Source organism: Myotis brandtii, unplaced genomic scaffold (genome assembly GCF_000412655.1).
Source record: "Myotis brandtii unplaced genomic scaffold, ASM41265v1 scaffold699, whole genome shotgun sequence".
Lineage (NCBI taxonomy): Eukaryota > Metazoa > Chordata > Mammalia > Chiroptera > Vespertilionidae > Myotis > Myotis brandtii.
The window spans coordinates 188,504-206,683 of NW_005370733.1; the positions used below are offsets into that span (position 1 = coordinate 188,504).

Consider the following 18,180-nt stretch of genomic DNA (forward strand, 5'->3'; position numbering starts at 1 on the left):
GGTTGATGGAGTCGGAGGCCCGGGTTGGAGCCGCCTCCCCTGGAAGCGAGGGTGGACGCTGGGGCCTGAGGCCCAGCCCTGACCCCACCCGCGTCTCGCGGCCATCGTTTTCTCGACCGCCAGGGTCGTTGGTTCCCGCAGCGAGGATTGGAGACCGGGATTTCTAAGTGCTTTCAGAAAATGACCTCGGCGCCATCCCTGTGCAGAGAGGGGGAAAGTAAATACAGCTCGTCGGAGTAACTCCCTCGCCGGGGAGGGGGGGCAGGGGGAGCGGGAAACTGGTGTCCAGGAGGATGGACTTCCCGCCCGGAAAAGGGGAGGGGTCCGGGCAGAAAAGCTCATGTAAAATCGCGTGACTTCAAACCCCAGAAAAAGCGCAGTCTCGTACCAAAAACTTGTGTGTGTGTGTTTTCTTGGAAAAAGCAACAGATCATTCCGTTGAAAATTCTATTGCCAAGTTTCGGGGAGGCCGAAATTCCTTGAGTTCTTCTAAGCTAACACCCAGTGTCTCGCTGCTCTTTGATTTTTTTAAAAAAATTTCTTATATGTTTTATTGATTTTTTTTACAGAGAGGAAGGGAGAGGGGATAGAGAGTTAGAAACATCGATGCGAGAGAAACATCGATCAGCTGCCTCCTGCACACCCCCTACTGGGGGTGTGCCCGCAACCGAGCTACATGCCCTTGACCGGAATCGAACCTGGGACCTTTCAGTCTGCAGGCCGGCGCTCTATCCACTGAGCCAAACCGGTTAGGGCTCTTTGATGATTTTTAATTTTTATTTATTTTTTTGTGTGCCCGTGTGCGACCAACTTTAGGATTTGCAGGTTTGGGGGTAAAGTTTTTGGCTTGCCAGTGGTGTGGTGGCACCTGGGGGGGGGGCGGTAGGAGGAGGAGGGAAGGAATGTGGGGGCAGCGTGCTGTTTGGAGTGAGACAGACCTGGGATTAGGTGCCAGCCTTGCCACCCACTAGCTCTGTGACCTGGAGGAGGTTACTTCACCTCTCTGATCCTTCCGTTTCCTAGCCATAAAGTGAGAACAGTCACTTCTACTTTACGTACTGTTATTTACGAGGATGGAAAAGGTGATGTACGTAAAAACTATACATTTCCTGAATCAGAGACATTTAATAAATGATAAAACATAAATCAGTTCATCTGGGCTCCATTTTATGCAATAGAATTGCTACATCGGGAGGGTGGTGGGGTGCCTGTACCAGGTACTTGCCTTGTAACTAACACATAGGAAGCACTTACTGATTCTGAGTGAGTTGCGTAAATAAACGTAGGATGTCTGATTTTACCAGTGTTTGAATTATTGTGTCAAAAGGGTGTTAATGAGGTGGTGACAAGTGTCTGCAGTGGTCTTGTCTACATTTTCATTTGTGTCTTGAATGAGGATTGTGCTGATCAAGTTTGCTAGTAGCCTGAACTTGGGATGGGTAGCCAGTACACTGGATTTGGAAAGACTTTGAACTCGGTGCAGAATATTTCTTTCTAAAGTTTTTTTTTCTGATTATTAAAACAAAGTTAATAATTTTGAAAATGTTAAATTAATAATTAGAAAATTCCAGAAGTAGATTTAAAAACACACACCCATAAGCCTGGTTAACATTTTGGTATCTGTCCTTTGTAGAAAACAACTCAAAACTATTTTGATCAAACTATTCATGATGTTTTCTAACGAAACATCATACAACAGATAAGTAGTATCATAGCATTATCATCAGGAACCTGGGCTGTGAGTCGATGCCGGGCAAAGCCTGGGTCCCTCTGTGGTCCTGGGGCAGCTCACCTCGCACCTCAGTGCTCTCAGCTCAAAGTGAGATGATGCCATACCTGTATTGATAAGTGAGTTAATTCACATAAGTACTAACTACTCAGTATGTTTATTAACATCAAGGACGTGGTATCTAGACTTTCAGGGCTAGAAGGCCCCAGAGGTCATCTGCCATAGCCCCTCACTTTAAAGGGGAAGGACAGCCGCAGAGAGAAGTGACTTGCTTAGTGCTGTGCAGCTAATTTTGAGTAGATCTCGGTATGTCCTTGCCCCTCTCTTCTCAGATGCCACCTCGAGAAGCATTCCTGTCCCCTGGCCATGGGCGCTCCTAACCCTTTGTACAGACTCTTCTATGGTACAGCTCTAGGTTTGGGTTTTGGGTGTTGCACTTCGGTCTCTTTCACGAGCGTGCTAATCTTGCAGCTTTGTACCCTAAGGATCAGGCTGCGGATCGCTGCTGAGTGGCCAGTACTTGAAGTTAATGTATTGTGGGTGGGGGAAGCTAACAGTAGTCGAAGTGTCCAGATTGTGGAAAGGGAATATTCCATTGCGTGTAATTCGTTTATTGAGCACACACTGTGTGCCAGGCACGAGCCAGTGCAGGGGCTGCCTGGGTGGAGAGAGGAGACCAGGAAAGGCTCTTCCCAGGACAAGTGAGCCTAGATCTGAAGGATGAGTGTTCGTTGGCCGGCCAGAGGGAGGTTTGGAGACATGGGTGTGGCAACAGCACGTGCAAAGGCCCTGAGGAGGGGAGGAGCGTGGCACATGCTAAGAATTAAGGACGACCAGGACAGCAGAGGGTACAGCTGAGACTGGCGAGATGGGCAGAGCCAGATTCTAGAGGGCTTTGTAGATCAAATTACAGATTTTTTATTTTAGCCTAAGAGCCATGGAAAGCCTGTCTAATACTATGCTTAACTCTGAGTACTTGTTTTTAGAGAGAAGTTGGCATGGGAATAAAGGATGAGCCGGATGGTAAGGGATCTAAAATCTGTGTCCTATTTGGAATATTTAGCCCAAAGAGGAGGGAGAAAAGCAGTCATCTGATGTACGAAGGAATATTATGTGCAGAGGAAGTACTCGTTCTGTGTTGCTGCAGAAAGCATACTCAGGCTGAGGTAGATGTCCAAGGCGGCAGATCCTGCTGAAGGTCAGAAACAGCTTCTAAACCCCTAGAATCTGGCTGCCTTGAGGGATGAGACCAGAAGAGGAGGTATATAGACAGCAACTGCAAGGCCACCTGTCAGGGCCTGGGGTAGGGAGTGTGTGCCTGGCGGGGGTGGCCTTTGTGCCTTTTCATGCTCCGGTAGTCCATGTGCCATGGATGGGATAAAATCTGCACATTTCATTCTGCCCCGCAGATGATTCAACAGACCTGACATTTGACTTCATCTCTTTTATTTCTTTTTCTTTCTTTCTTTAACCTGAAATTCATGCACTTGGGACTTTGTAAAAAATTTGTAAAATGAAGTAGGTCAGTACTTATGATTAATATTAAATGTTTGAAGTGTGTTTATTAAATTACTTAGATATAGAAGATCTTATGGTTGCCAGGAACAAATAACTATTATTGGTAGTTTAGTCTGAAGCAAATTGTCATGGTTAAAACAAGCTGGTGTGTGCCCAGCTGGTGTGGCTCAGTGGTTGAGCATCGACCTATGAACCAGGAGGTCGTGGTTCAATTCCTGGTCAGGGCACATGCCAGGGTTGTGGGCTCGATCCCCAGTAGGGGGCAGGAGGCAGACTATCAATGATTCTCCCTTTCCCTTCCTCTCTCTGCAGTCAATACAAATAAATATATATATATACACATACACACACACACACACACACACACATATATATAAATAAGGGTCCTAGCCGGTTTGGCTCAGTGGATAGAGCATCGGCCTGTGGACTGAAGGGTCCCGGGTTTGATTCCGGTCTAAGGCACATGCCCAGGTTTCGGGCTCGATCCCCAGTAAGGGCATGCAGGAGGCAGCCTATCGAGGATTCTCTCTCATCATTGATGTTTCTGTCTCTCTTTTTCTTCCTTCCTCTCTGAAGTCAATAAAATATATTTTAAAACTAAAAATAAAACCAGCTGGTGCGTACATGAAAGTCATCATTTCAAGCTAAGAGGAAAATAACATTCCCAGGGAAACCAAAGCTCCAGAGTAGCAGGCACTGGCTACTCACACAATGTTTTTCTTTTCCTGTGTGAATTGGAAGGGAAGGCCAAAGAAAATGGAGGGATTGGATGTTTCTCCTCCTGGGGGTAGTTGGACAGTGTGTACTCAATCACATTCATGGTATGGAAATAAGAACCAACAGGCAAGAAAATAACCTGGCGATGTAGCCTGGAGTCGGTGATCAGGTGGGGAACTGAAGGGCGAGGGGAGTTGGAAGAATTGTGGGAGGAGTGATGGCTGGAACAGGATTCCCGTTTGGAATGGAAACTGCGAGTAGGAATTGTCTCCACACCATCTGAATCTGGGGCGAAGCTCGAGGGGAGGATGGTGGTGATCCAGGCGCTCTGGGGCAGCAGTGATGGAGGTTTCTGCTCCCTGGGCATGAGCTGGGACGCAGCATAGTCACCCCGGGCTTTGTTGGTAGAGAGAAAAGATTTATTCTCTCCCACCCCGATTCTCATGTAGTGGGTCCCTAGCGATATGGACCGACTTAGCAGCCAGACTTCTCTGAAAACAAACTCGCTGGTTAATATTGAGCCCGGAAAATGCTTCTCCCTCCTGCTCCTCCCCCTCATCTTGGCTGAGTTGGTAGTGACGATGGATGGTGAGGTCTCATAGATGAGTGAGTTGAGCTTCTGTGGGGTTTTGCTTTTGGAGGAAAAAAGCCGAGTCAGAGAGCGTGACGGCAGGCCCTAAACTGTTGCTTGACATATGGGCCTAGTGATCTCTGCGGGAGATGCCATTCCGTGGGCAGTGACGCTTCACTCTGAGGTCTGTCTTCATGGACTAATGCACCTCTCGCTGCTCTTTCCTTTGGGGAATGGCACAGCGAGCACAGGCCACCAAAAGGAAACGCCAAGCGTCCAATGAGACTGCCCCAGCCAAACGGGGGAATGCGGCGTCCTCTCTCCCCGCCAAGAAAACCGCTGCTAAGCCAGCGCAGAGGGGCCTGAAGGGGAAGGCGCAGAAGGTGTTTTCTCGGAAGAAGGCTTTGGCTGGTGCGAGTGAGAAAAGCCAAGAGCAGAAGCCGGGCGTGAAGACTTCATCGTTGTTTAAAAACAACCCTGAGATTCCGGAGCTCCCCAGGTACGCCCAGGGCAGCGCACCTCGGGCAGAAAGGGCTGGTGGACCCTGCCTTTTTCTTTGTTTGTGGGAACTCACGCCCGATTTTGTTCATCGTTTGCAGACCTGAGGTCAAGCAGGTGCAAGAAAAGGTGTTTTCTTCAGATGCTTTTCATGAGCTGGACCTCCACCCACACTTGGTAAGTTCCTCTCTGTGGTTCAGGGGGTCACTGGCTTGGTGGACTTATTCATTCAGAACGTCTGAAAGGACAGTCTAGGGAGAAATCCCCGCTCAGGGGTTCTGCTCCCAGTCACCTGTGTGAGCTCAGATCGATAAGCACTCTTCCAGGGCAGTGTGGCGAGCAGCAAGCTTAGTCGTTCACTATGTCCTCATCCCCCTCATCCGTTCCCTCCCTAATTCAGTTTAGGACTGAGATCCACTTACAGGGCTTTAACTCAGCCTCCTCATTACTGGGTAGATGTGACTTTGAGGCGTTCTGGGCGCAGATGTCACAGTGGCCATAAGGGCGGACTGAGCTGCATCTTGCTGCTAAGGAACGTCTGTGGTTATAAAGAATCGAAGGAGAAAGACTATTTTAATGTGCATTTTCTATAAACAAATGAACCCTTTTTTCTTTCCCATGACTGCGTTTGCCATGCTTTATGAGAAAGGAGAGGAAATCCATGAACGTTAGGGATTCCCTTTGCTCGCATGGTCCTGGCTTACCTCCTCCTTCAGGGTGGGTTACACAGCCCGTTTGCTCACCCACAGGTCTGAGCAGGGTTCCTCAGCCTTGCTGCGGTGCACACATTGGGGTGGTAGCTCATTGTAGGGTGTTGAGCGGCATCCCGAGCCCCTGCTCACTTGATGCCGGTAGCGCCCCTCCCACAGTTTTAACAACCAGAGATTTCTCCAGGGGTTGCCTCATTGGGCAGAACCACCCCCTGCTGAGCACCATGGTAACCAGTTTCATCTGTGGTGGGGTTTTTTGGGTTGTTGTTTTTTTTGCATCCTTATTTGCAAATATAAATATATTTATATTTTGTATAAATTTATACTAAAAATTTGATAGTTAAAGAATATATAGATATATATTTTTTTTCTTTTTCAGATTTCCACACTAAATACAGTCTTGAACATATTTCATATGACCAGGTAAGAGTTCCAGGCGAAGCCTGATGTTCTTAGGACTTAAGTGGGTAAAATTGTATGGAATCTGAATTGTCTGTGGAGGACTGAGCCAGTGTGTGTGTTGGTGTTAGAGAACAACGCCAGGTTGTTGGCTGTTGAGGGCTCAGCCTGTCCCTCAGCCCCTCGGTTTCTCCACCTGCCAAATGGGGAAACCCTCACCTCTAAACTGTAGGTCTCTGGCCTGGAAGATGGTCTGCATAAGACCTCACTGTTGTTCGTGCTTCTCTGAAAGTAATTTGTTAAAAATACAGAATGTCTCGTGCAGTTTCTTAGTAGTAGGATATAGTGGACCTAAAAGACAGACGTGAATATGTGGTTGGGTGTAATGGGATACGAAAAACTTAAAAAATGTTTGTGACTAATGAAGACTCCCGGAGGCGAGAGTCCTCTCTGAGTGTGTGTGCTTCTATAGGTAAAAATAGGAATGTTAAGAATAAAGGAAGCCCCCTCACCATTTGTTCAGCTTTGTCGATCCACTTAAATGGTTCCTCTCCCCTTTCGGTTGCTGATGTTTCAATGCGCACGTGGACACTGCCCCGTGTGTCCCTGCAGTTATGTCCTGGTTTTCTGCAGCGTGAAGCAGTTCCTGGCTGTCGGGGGCTCACAGCTTCCTTTACTCCTCTGTGCGGGGATCTCCCCCTACTGTGTTGCCGCCTTTCGTGTTCCCTCTTCCAGAGGCAAGAGGGCGTGGCAGATGCTTTCACCAGCGCCAGGCTGTCGTCATGCCGTCCCGTTTTTGTTCTTAGCTGGTATGATGGGATGGCCACTCTGGCTTGCCTCAGCATTTCAGCTAAGTTCCAGAACCTTAGCTGAGGGTTTTATTCTCCTGCTCATCAGAAGTGTCTCAGCATCTTCACTTGACTGTTTCGGTAACTTCTAAGGAGGCAGCCGGTAGAGCAGCGCATGGGCAGTTGCCTTTGGTGTGTCCTGCATGTCTGCCTGTAAACGCACGTGGGTGATGTGTGTGGCTAACCATGTTCTTTCTTTTGGGTGGCCCAAGTGTCCAGAAGCAAAGCATTCCTGCGCTGCTGGAAGGCAGAGATGCTCTCGTGAGATCCCAGACGGGCTCAGGTCAGCCGTCATTTAACTTCTGCCCTCCCCCCAGAAGCCCAGCCGCAGTCCTGGCCTGGGTTATACAGAGAAGTGTCGGCTCGTGCTAGTGGCTGCTTTGTTGTGTTTGGGGAAGGGGAGGCCATGCTTTCGATCAGAGCCCTGGATTAATTCACGTAGTGATAGGAAGGGGACAATGGACAGAGCCGTGCGAGTCCAGTTCTGCTCTCGTTCCTCAGAGCCTGACTCAGGGCTGGGCCAAGTCCCCCATCTGTGCCAGAGCTGCCCATCCTACTCCATTGGCGATGCGTATTTTCTTCTGCTATTAAACAGAGTTCTGACCCGAGCACACACTGCTTGGATGCAGTCGGTTGCTCAGACATGGAACCTGCTTTGGCATGTTCCGGAACAGCCCAGGCATGTTCTTCTGACCCTCTTGTGCCCTTCATCAGCTCTTCTCCACTCCCCCCACCTCAGCCGTCATTCAGGGGGGAGGAAACCCCAAATTGTCGCCATCCTGGGTTTCTCCCAGTTTTTAGCGGCTGAGGCTCGCCTGGCCCCTCCCACTCTAGCACCACAGAGGACTTTACTGGCCACGGAGCTAGCGCATTCGAGAGGTTAGACACTGCAGAGGAGGAGCTGTCTAGCTTCTGAGACAGCCCTCAAGCTTGTGTGTAGTTTAGGGAATGTATCACCGAGTCCCGTTAGAGCAGTGGTTCTCAACCTTCCTAATGCCGTGACCCTTTAATACAGTTCCTCATGTTGTGGTGACCCCCGACCATAACATTATTTTCGTTGCTACTTCATAACTGTAATTTTGCTACTGTTACGAATCGTCATGTAAATATCTGATATGCATTTTCATTGTTACAAGTTGAACATAATTAAAGCATAGTGATTAATCACAAAAACAATATGTAATTATATATGTGTTTTCCGATGGTCTTAGGCGACCCCTGTGAAAGGGTCGTTCGACCCCCAAAGGGGTTGCGACCCACAGGTTGAGAACCGCTGCGTTAGAGGGAGGAAGGAGCTGGAGCTGCAGCTGCAGTTTTGTAGGAGGACCGAGTGTACAGAGGAGTGTGAGACAGTGGGCTCCGTTTCTGCCTCTTGGCCGTGGGCTTGCTCTTCCCTTTCCCCAGATTCAGGGCTGCCCGCGGAGAGCAGGGCTGCTTTCCTTACTGTCATCCACAGGGGCTCTGGTTTTAATTGCTTTTCTACTTTTTTAAAAGGTAAAACTCTTGCCTATTGCATCCCTGTGGTCCAGTCCCTCCAAGCAATGAAAACGAAAATACAGGTGAGTGTCGTTGCTTCTCCACTGTTGTTCATAGCGATGGGAACCATCAGGCGGAAGCACGGCAGTGGTACTGGGACCGAAAGACTCTGCCCTCCCTTCGCATTGTTTCCTTGCCTCTTACTCCATTTCTCACACAGCGCGCTGCCTCCGAGGGCTGCCCAGCATGCAGCAGAGTAAAGGGACTCACCACCGTCATAGTAGGTCTTACAGGACATGTGTCAGGTGCTCCCGGATGTCAGACGTGCTGGCAGATGCCTTGCCTGTGTGATCTTGAATCTTTAGCTGCCTTGGCCCCACCGAGTTGTCAGTATTACTGTTCCCCCAGGTTTACATGAAAAATGGAGGCTTGGGGAAGTTCAGTAACTTACCCAGACCATGTGGCGAGTAATGGGGCACTGCATTCCCACCTCAGTTCTCTGTGGCTCCAGAGACAAGCTCTTCTGCCTAAGAAAGGTGAACGTTGTATGTAAATGTGGTTTGTCATGAATAGTAGATGTGGAAATAAGCACCCAATTAGTGAGTTTGACAATGGGCCGCCTGGTGTTGAGCATGTTCTAGAAGCTTCCTTCAGTTGTGAAACAGTTAGTGCCTGGGCCACAATTGGGTCCTTGGTGTTCCCTGGGAAGCCAGTGAACCGCCACCTTCCACAGACATAGGTGTCATCTCAAAACCCGGCCCAGAATCCCACAAATACAGCCCTGCTTCTTCTCTAGAGGAAACAGCGAGGTCAGAAATAGGAGTCAGATAAGAGCTAATTGGTTCCTTTTTTCTCGGTTTGGACATGCAGGATTAGATGTGTATCGAGCCCATCTGATAGTTAAGTGCCAAGATAAATAATGAGAGTGTTGGATTATAGCCCATAAACTTAAACAAATTCCATGAGTCCAAACTGATAAGAAGAAATGACTGAGTAAATAAATAAGTGGTGGAAGGGAAAGCCCTTCCTCATGGTAGAAATGCGAAGGAAAATGTAGAACGAGAGATGGAAATAGAGCAGCAGCCTTTGGCAGGATCGTCACAGATGCTAACGTGAGGGGGTGGAAGTGATGAAATGGGCTGTTTACATAGTTTCAGAGCAGCTCCCCACAAGGCGCTCTTAGTCACAAAGGGAAACTAACCTTCCAGCGGGAAGCCCGGCTGCCTCCTAACCAAGCCATCAGCTGGCGTCACCGGCGCTAGGACGTGGGCCTCACGGGCCTGTGTGCTGCGAGTCTGGAGGACGCGGCTCCACTTCTGTAGTTTTCTTGCCCAAAACACATAACCTGAGTTTAATCATAAGCAAACATCAGCCAAACCCAAATCGAAGGATATTCTACAAAACAGCTGGCCGGTACTCTTGTTCAAAAGTATTAAGGTCACAAAAGACAAAGAGATACCACAAAACGACCCAGAGTAAGAAACAAAGGAGATGTGACAGCTCAATGCAGGTCTGGTCTGAGCTGGGTCCTGGTCTGGGGAAAGGACGGTGGTAGGTCAGTTCCTGGGATTTGAATGAGGCCTATGGGTTAGTTAATAGTGTTTAATCAGTGTTCATTTCCTGGTTCTGATCATTGTCCTGTGATTTTGAGAATCCATACCATATGAGGCAGCGGGGAGAAGGGTTTCAGGGAGTTCTTTGTACTACTTTTGCAATTTTTATTGGTTGATTGATTGATTTTAGAGAGAGAGAGAAACATTGATTTGTTGTCCCACTTACTTATGCATTCATTGGTTGATTCCTGTATGTGCCCTGACTGGGGATTGAACCTGCAACCTTGGTGTATTGGGATGATGCTCTAACCAACTGAGCTACCTGGCCAGGGCTGTGCATTGTTTTGTAAATCTGAAATTATTTCAAAATGAGTCAGTTTAAATTTTATTTAAACTCTATGTAAATTATTGTAAATGAATAAAACAGAAGTCATACACAATCATCCAAATTATGGAACCTTCTAGAGCCAGTAAAAGTGCTATTTTTTTTTCAAGTATTATTTGTGAACTTGTGTTCTTGCCATGTAATTGAAATAAGGCAGGTTACAATCCGGCACATAGAGTATGACTCCAACTTCGTCAATGATGATAAAATCTGTGTGTATATAAAAAAGATGAGAAAGATACCTATCAGACGATTAATGCTAGTTTTCTCTGAAGTGGTAAGAGAGATTTTTAATTCCTGCGGTGACTGCCTTTTCCTTCCCATGGCACTCGGTGAGAGAGTCCCACAGGGCTCCTTAGCGTTGCACGGGGAACATAGAGGAGAAGCAGGTCATCACGACAGTGCGGTGGAGCCTCCCCCACTGATAGGCTCCAGAAATGCCAGGGCAGGGTGTTAGTTCATTCAGAGTTGGGGAGTTGGGGGGTATTGGAGTGGGGTGGGTCCTGCAGTCCTAGCCCACCTGTCTGGTCTCATAGATGGTGACTGAGGACAGGGGAGGTTAGATTACACACCGGGGAGCCCGTGTGGTGGGCAGCTGTGCTCCAGTCTGAGCGTGACTCTAGGCAGACCATTTCACCCTCTGTGCCTCACTGACTTCACCGGTGCCATGGCGACTGCAGTGCCTCTCTCCTGGGGTGAGGAGCAAGTCAGCTGGGTGCACGTGGAGGGTTGAGAATGGTGCCTGTCACCTGGGAACCACCTGCTCATTGTGGGAGCTGTCATCATCATCAACACGCTCCCAGGGCTGTTTAAAGGGCAATGGTTTGATTCACTTATATTCAGAACCATTAACAAGCCAGGCAGTTGCTTTTAATTTGCTCAACTATTTTTAATATCACTCACAACTCATCCTATTCAAGACAAGTATTCTGTAGAGAGAGTTTTCCAAGCCCAAATTTAACTCACTGATTTCAAGTAATACTCATATAGACCCTTGGAGTTCATTGTAAAATGATTTGACCTGTAAAAATCATATGTGGAGGGAGCAGCAAATTCAAGGCCCCAGACGGAGTCTTCAATTACTTGGGGAATGAAACGGGAAAGGGCTGCTCTGCTGTGCACACTCGCTCAGTCCTTTTGGCTCTGATTCTTCTGACATCACATCCATCCTCTTCACTCACTTCTGCTCTGTGAGGAATTGCTTTTTCTTTCTTTCCATCTGTGTAGTAACACCTTTTGAAATGTCAGAATCTCCTACCATCACACTGCGGCACGTCGCTACCGTTGTACTAACATGTTTACCGTTCCTCGCCCAGCTTCAGCGCAGGCTCGCCAAGTTGATGTTGAGTACAGGCGGCTCTAGTTTGAATTCCAAATCCTTTTCTCCTTGTGGGTAAATGTCTCCTATGCAAAACATGAAAACCATGCTTGTGATTGAATTTGCGGCTAAGTCTGCACTTAGCTGCTGCTCTCATTGTTTTGATCCAATCCCTGTCTGTGAGCACTTTCGAGGTGCAAGGCACCGTTGCTTTCGGGGCCTTTATCAGATTACTTCGTTTTCTTCTTGTATTGTTATTATTATTACTACTATTACTTTTGGATATAATGTATATGGCAAATAAATGTAAACAGTACCCAAAAAATTGAGAGTGAAAATCAAGTCATTCCCTCCCCTGCCTTCTCTGAATGCGACGTTCTGTCAGGATGCAGTGGTCCTTGTCACCAGTCTCTTAAGAGCATGTCCTCTTAGGGTATCCCCTGCCTATAAAGCAAATGTGCACATGTACAGGTCCTCTTGCTTCTTTAATTGAAGCATTTGTCTGTTTGATACACAAACGGTGGCTTGTTATGCATGCTGTCCTGTGCTTTGCTTTTGTTCACTTCATGTGTTTGGGGGATAGTTTCTTATCTGTTGAATAAGCCTTGTGTTTAAAGGGCTGCCTCGTATTCCACTGTCTGTATGTACAGTAAATTATTGAGTCATTCCTTCATTGGTGGGATGTACATTTTGTTCAGTATTTTACTACAAACAGGGCTATTATAAATACTCTACATTCTGGAAAATACAAGTTTATGTACAGGTACCAGTGTATCTTTTAGAGAAATTCCCATAAGTGGAATTTGCATTTTTATTTGCTAGATAATGTCAAAATTGACCTTTAAAGGAGTTATACCAATTTGCACTCTCACCAACATTGTACAAGAGTTCCTATTTGCCCATGCCCTTATCCACACTATCAGCTGTTTAATTTTGCTCATTTGACGGGGGAAAAATACTGTATTATAGTTTCAATTTGAATTTCTCCTAGGAGTAAAGTTGAACATCTTTTCATATGTGTAAAAGCCATATTTTGAATTATTTCCATAAATTAACTTATTATGTCCGCCTCCATTTTTCTGTTTGAGTTTTCGTTTATGTTTTTATTTTTAGTTGAATTACAGACCTTCCTTATAAGATAGGGAAATTGGCCTTTCTCTTATGTGTAGGGTAATTTTTCCCCACATTGTTATTTGACTCTTGATTTTGTTTGGGTATTATTTTTTTATTTTGAAATTTTTAATTTTTTTTAATTGATTTTTTTACAGAGAGGAAGGGAGAGGGATAGAGAGTTAGAAACATAGATGAGAGGGATGTTCTGCACGCCCCCTACTGGGGATGTGCCTGCAACCAAGGTACTTGCCCATGACCCGAATCGAACCTGGGACCCTTCAGTCTGCAGGCCGACGCTCTATCCACTGAGCCAAACCAGCTAGGGTGAAATTTTAAATTTTTATGTGATAAAATTTATCGGTGTTTTATAGTTTCTGAGTTTTATGTCATCTATAAAAAGGCCAACTTAATTCCAACTTAATTTTTTCTAAAATTTTTTCTAAAATGACCTTTGAATAATCCATTCTTTCCCTGATATAAAATGCTCCGTATTTCCTAAATTTCTCCATGTATTTGAGTCTACTCTAGACCCTAGTTGCTGTTGTAAATCTCTATATATCAGTGTCAATTTTTCAAAACTACTGTAGATTTAAATTGTTTAAATATCTGATGTTTTTCAGAAATGTTTTGGTTATTCTTAAACATTTTTTTATATGAACTTGAAATCAGCTTGTTTGGTGTCATTTATTATTTTATATGTGCATATAAATGCCCATATGCATTTTTATTAAGATTGCATTACATTGCCAAAACCGGTTTGGCTCAGTGGATAGACCATCGCCCTGCGGACTGAAGGGTCCCAGGTTCGATTCCGGTCAAGGGCATGTACCTGGGTTGCCGGCACATCCCCAGTAGAAGATGTGCAGGAGGCGGCTGATCGATGTTTCTCTCTCATCGATGTTTCTAACTCTCTATCTCTCTTCCTTCTTCTCTGTAAAAAATCAATAAAATATATTTTTTTAAAAAAGATTGCATTACATTTATGGATTGATTAGGAAGAATTCGCTTACATATAATATTATCCAAGAACAAGATACACCTTTCCATTTATTCAGGTTTTATTTTATGCTCCTCGGAGGTATTTTAAAATTCTCATTATGTAGATTTTATATATTCTGTTACGTTTATCTTTTTTGTTGCTATTATAACTGATTTTTTTCTCCTTTGGATTTCCTCATTTTCTGTTAAAAGCAGTTTATTTATATATATATGTATATATTAATTTTGCATTCAGCTAGTTGACTTGTCTTTTTTGTAATAGAGCTTCAAAGTGATTTTTTTTTAGGATAAAATATTTGCTGATAATGACAGTTTTACTTCCTACTTTCCAGATTTTTAGACATTCTTTCTCTTGTCTGATTGCATGGGTCAGAGCCTCTAGAACAGTGTTCCATGATAATGAAGGAGGTGGGCACCCTTGTCCTTTTTCTTAATCTTTACCTGAGGGTATGTTTTTACTGATTTTCATAGAGGAAGGGAGAGAGAAACATCGATTGGTTACCTCCCATATGCACCTCGATGGGAGCAAACTTGCAGCCTTTGTGTGTACAGGATGATGCTCCAGCCGGCCGGCCGCCAGGGCTTGTCCCTGTTCTTGGCCGAGACGGCTAGTGATGTGTGACCAGTGGCCACTCTTAGGTCCTGGTGTCTGGGTGCTTAGGACCTTCATTCAGAGCATTTCTTTCCTTCTCTGTCCCCAGCGCGGTGACGGCCCCTACGCGCTGGTGCTGGTGCCGACGAGAGAGGTAAGCGGTCTCACGTGCGGATGAGTGTTGTCAGTGACGTCCTGTGGGATTTGTAAGTGGAGTCACCGTTTTCCTCTCCACCGCGCCAACCTTAACTTGAGGCCGTGTTTGGCTACAGATCACTTTACATTGCCCTTTCCTTTGCTCGGGGACCAACCTCTGGTCCTCAACCAGAGAAATTCAGCTTCTCTGAAAAATCACATTTCCTTGTCATCTAAACACTGATCACACTATAAATTTCTATCCTTTTAAAAGAAACTTAAATAATCTCATTTTTGTACACCCCCAACTTCATTAAAAAATAAAAGCAATCGGCCCTGAAAATGAACTTTAAAAAAAAAAAGAAAGCAAGCTACCGTGCCAACAAATGTTCCTAAAAGTTAAGCTTCCTGGTATTTGTCGTCTTCCTTGGTGGAAATCTCTTTTGTCTGGTATATTTTATTTGCCTGGGAGGCAATTTCCGATGAAGGTATATTTTCTCTGTCAGATGTAACCATTTCCCTGCAGAGACTTGCTCATGGCGATGGAGGGTCCACTCCCCTCACATCCTGCAGAGCCCGGTCCGCTCCGTCCAATGGAGGAGCGGGCGTGAGGCTATTTAAATTTTGACCACAGCGAACTGGCTGTTTCCTAGGACGCTTCGTGAATCCTGAACACGTGGGAACTATATCTTTGGACAAAGGGATTATGGGCAGGTTTTATGGAACCTCATTCATTTTCATTCGATGCCGCAGGGCTTGTTGGTTTTCTTTCCTTTATACATCTCTGGGTCCTCAGCTGCTGGCCCTGGCATGTTCCTGGATACAGTCACATCACCCTTACAGCCCCGAAGGCCAGGCTGCGGCATCACTGCTCCATTCCCCCTTCGTGTGCTTACACCTCTTTCTAAGGAGCCGAGTCCAGGTCGGCGCCTTCCCTTTCCCTTGTGCTGCGCTGTGCGCTCTGGGGATTAGAGCCAGCAGAGGGAGCACGCGGCACTGTCTGTCCATCCAAGAAATAGATGTGCTGTGTCTGCCCACCCTGCAAACTGACAGCTCTCACAGTCAGTCTCACACAAGGTATATGTTTCCAGTCGATTCTGTGCTAGGGTTAATTTTTTTCTTGAATCATAACTTGAAGTCCAAGTTTGGATACGAATCACTCTACTGGTACATCGTCTAAATTTCTCAAAAAGGAAGAAGATGCCTTGCTCATTATAACTTCTTCATATTTACAGCTGGCGTTACAAAGCTTTGACACTTTCCAGAAACTGCTCAAGGTAAGGCACGCCGGGACTTCAGCTTTACCTTTTTTTCTTGACTTTTAGAGGAAAGAGAAATATGCCGCAGCCTTTGCTTTGTCCTCAGAGAGCTCGCAGTTAGTCTCTTCCCTCCGCCGGATGTCTGCTCCGCCCAGGAATAGCGTGGAGGCTTCCACTGGTCTAATCCTCACTAACGACCTGCTTTTAGCTGAGCAAGAGTACTAGTGTTTCCTGGAGCTTAAAGTTCTGTCATTTATCATAGGCACTAGCAAGCCACAGACATTCACAGGTATCGCAACCTTGAGATGGTCCAGTGCAAAGCCACTTGAGAGGCTGCACGTGGGTTTGTTTAAGAACGAGAGAGGCTCCCAGGCCAAGCCGGCCAGCCCACCCGATTTGGCTGAGAATTGCCCTGTCCGTCCTTCATCGGGGTGGGGGGTTGTGCCTAGGTTTCATTTTAGCCCCAAAGATCACACACCTCACTGAGATGTGTGCTTCATTCAGGCTCCATGGAGCAAGGCAGGGAATCACTGGAATCATTTCCAGAGCTCCCGTTTCTGTCTGTGTTGGGAGGAGGTCACACAGCCTTAAATCTGGCTGTTGCTGACAGTGACCTGGTAGGGCAGTGCTAACAGTCCTGTCTACACAGTAACACCTCTTACCTGCGAAGCCCGACCCCGCTCCCAATTCCTTTTTAAAATTTTTATTGATTTCAGAGAGGAAGGGGGAGGGAGATAGAAACATCAATGGTGAAAGAGAATCACTGATCAGCTGCCTCTTGCACACCCCTACTGGGGGTCAAGCCCGCAACCTGGGCATGTGCCCTAGATCGGAATTGAACCCGGGACCCTTCAGTCCATAGGCCGACGCTCTATCCACTGAGCAAACCGGCTAGGGCCCTTACTATTATTTTTTAATAGATTTTTTATTGATTTCAAAGGGGAAAGGGAAAATCATTGATAGTTTGCCTCCTGCCCACTACTGGGAATCGAGCCCGCAACCTGGGCTTGTGCTCTGACCAGGAATTGAACACTGACCTCCTGGTTCATGGGTCGATGCTCAACCACTGAGCCACACGGGCTGGGCCCCCTCCCGATGCCTTTGAGGAGAAGGAGGATAGATCTGTCTCTGTTTGTAGGAAACGGGCTATGCATTGATTCTGGTCTGATGTCTTTCTGTAGCCATTTACCTGGATTGTGCCTGGAGTGTTAATGGGAGGAGAGAAGAGAAAGTCTGAAAAAGCCAGGTAGGGGAGGTTTAATTCCTTTTTTAATCTGTCTGTTCTGCCTTCCTATTCAGTGAGACTCAGTCCTTCTAAACCTGGCCCCATGTGCAGGGAAAGACGGAGTCAGCAGGGAGCAGTCACCTTTAGACAGGGCTGGTTTTAAGATAGTCATGAACCTGTGGGGTTCCCTTCTGATCTGGTCATGACCTTCTTCTTTTTTTAATAATGTTACATGCAATAAACATTAGTATTTCAAGAAAATGATTTTAAATATAATAATGTTACATGTGATCATGACCTTCTTAACTCCACCCACCCGGTCCCCGCATTCCCCCTTATTCATTGCACCTCAGTGACAGTCTGTGTGGGTACATTGGGAGTTTGGGTGTTTTTTGTTTGTTTGTTTTTTATAAAACAAGATCATAAGCTTACATACTGCTTTGCACCTTGCTTATTACACCCCAAAACATTGATTCCTAATTCTGTGTTAGAACTGGTCATTATGTCAGTAGAAAATTGTTGGGACAAGTAAATTCCAAATTGTCTGCATTCTTTAAAAACAACTTATTGTATTTTAGGGTAGTGCTTAGTAGTAACACCCAACTATGTGTGTGGCCTATTCCTGAGGAGTAAATATTAATGTGGAAATGTAAAAATATTGGCGAGGCTTGCTTTCAGCTGTGAGTAACAATGGCAGCGAACAGCAAACAGCGGTGCCACCAGCGCGGTGGAAGGTGTGTTTTTCTTTCACAAATAGTTAAGCCTGACGGCAGCTCGGCCAAGACCGACATGTGCTCCAGTGTTGGGACTCAGGCTCCTCCTCTTTTTGTGCCATGACATGAGGCTTCCATTTCCAAGATCACCTCACAGTAGCGATCCCGCCCTCACAGCTAAGTCCTACAGCAGGAGCAAGATCATCAGACCCTCCCTCTTAGGGGCTCGTGGCGTTTGTGTCTCTCTGTCCTCCTGTCTTGTTCTAGAGCGTAGGCTGGGATCATGCTTACCTGCAGGGGAAGCTAGAAAACATACTCAGCTAGAAACTGGAGGCTTTTATTACCAGGCTAATGGGTGAAGGATGTTTGGGGAGTCATAAATTAGATTTATTCTACCTAGTCTATGGGGGCAGAGCTAGGCC

At 46.3% G+C, this 18,180-nt stretch overlaps 1 protein-coding gene across 1 annotated transcript in view; it reads left to right on the forward strand.

The window, feature by feature from the left end:
- The first annotated feature begins 4,742 nt into the window (after positions 1–4,742).
- The window catches only part of DDX31 (DEAD (Asp-Glu-Ala-Asp) box polypeptide 31), a 53,356-nt gene continuing 39,918 nt past the window's right edge, over positions 4,743–18,180 (forward strand). The window contains exons 1-8 of the mRNA XM_014529891.1: positions 4,743–5,034; positions 5,135–5,210; positions 6,123–6,166; positions 7,203–7,273; positions 8,485–8,549; positions 14,536–14,580; positions 15,797–15,838; positions 17,002–17,066. Coding sequence (XP_014385377.1) covers positions 4,769–5,034; positions 5,135–5,210; positions 6,123–6,166; positions 7,203–7,273; positions 8,485–8,549; positions 14,536–14,580; positions 15,797–15,838; positions 17,002–17,066 — 674 coding nt within the window. The 5' untranslated portion in view covers positions 4,743–4,768. The remainder of the gene's footprint in view (positions 5,035–5,134; positions 5,211–6,122; positions 6,167–7,202; positions 7,274–8,484; positions 8,550–14,535; positions 14,581–15,796; positions 15,839–17,001; positions 17,067–18,180) is intronic.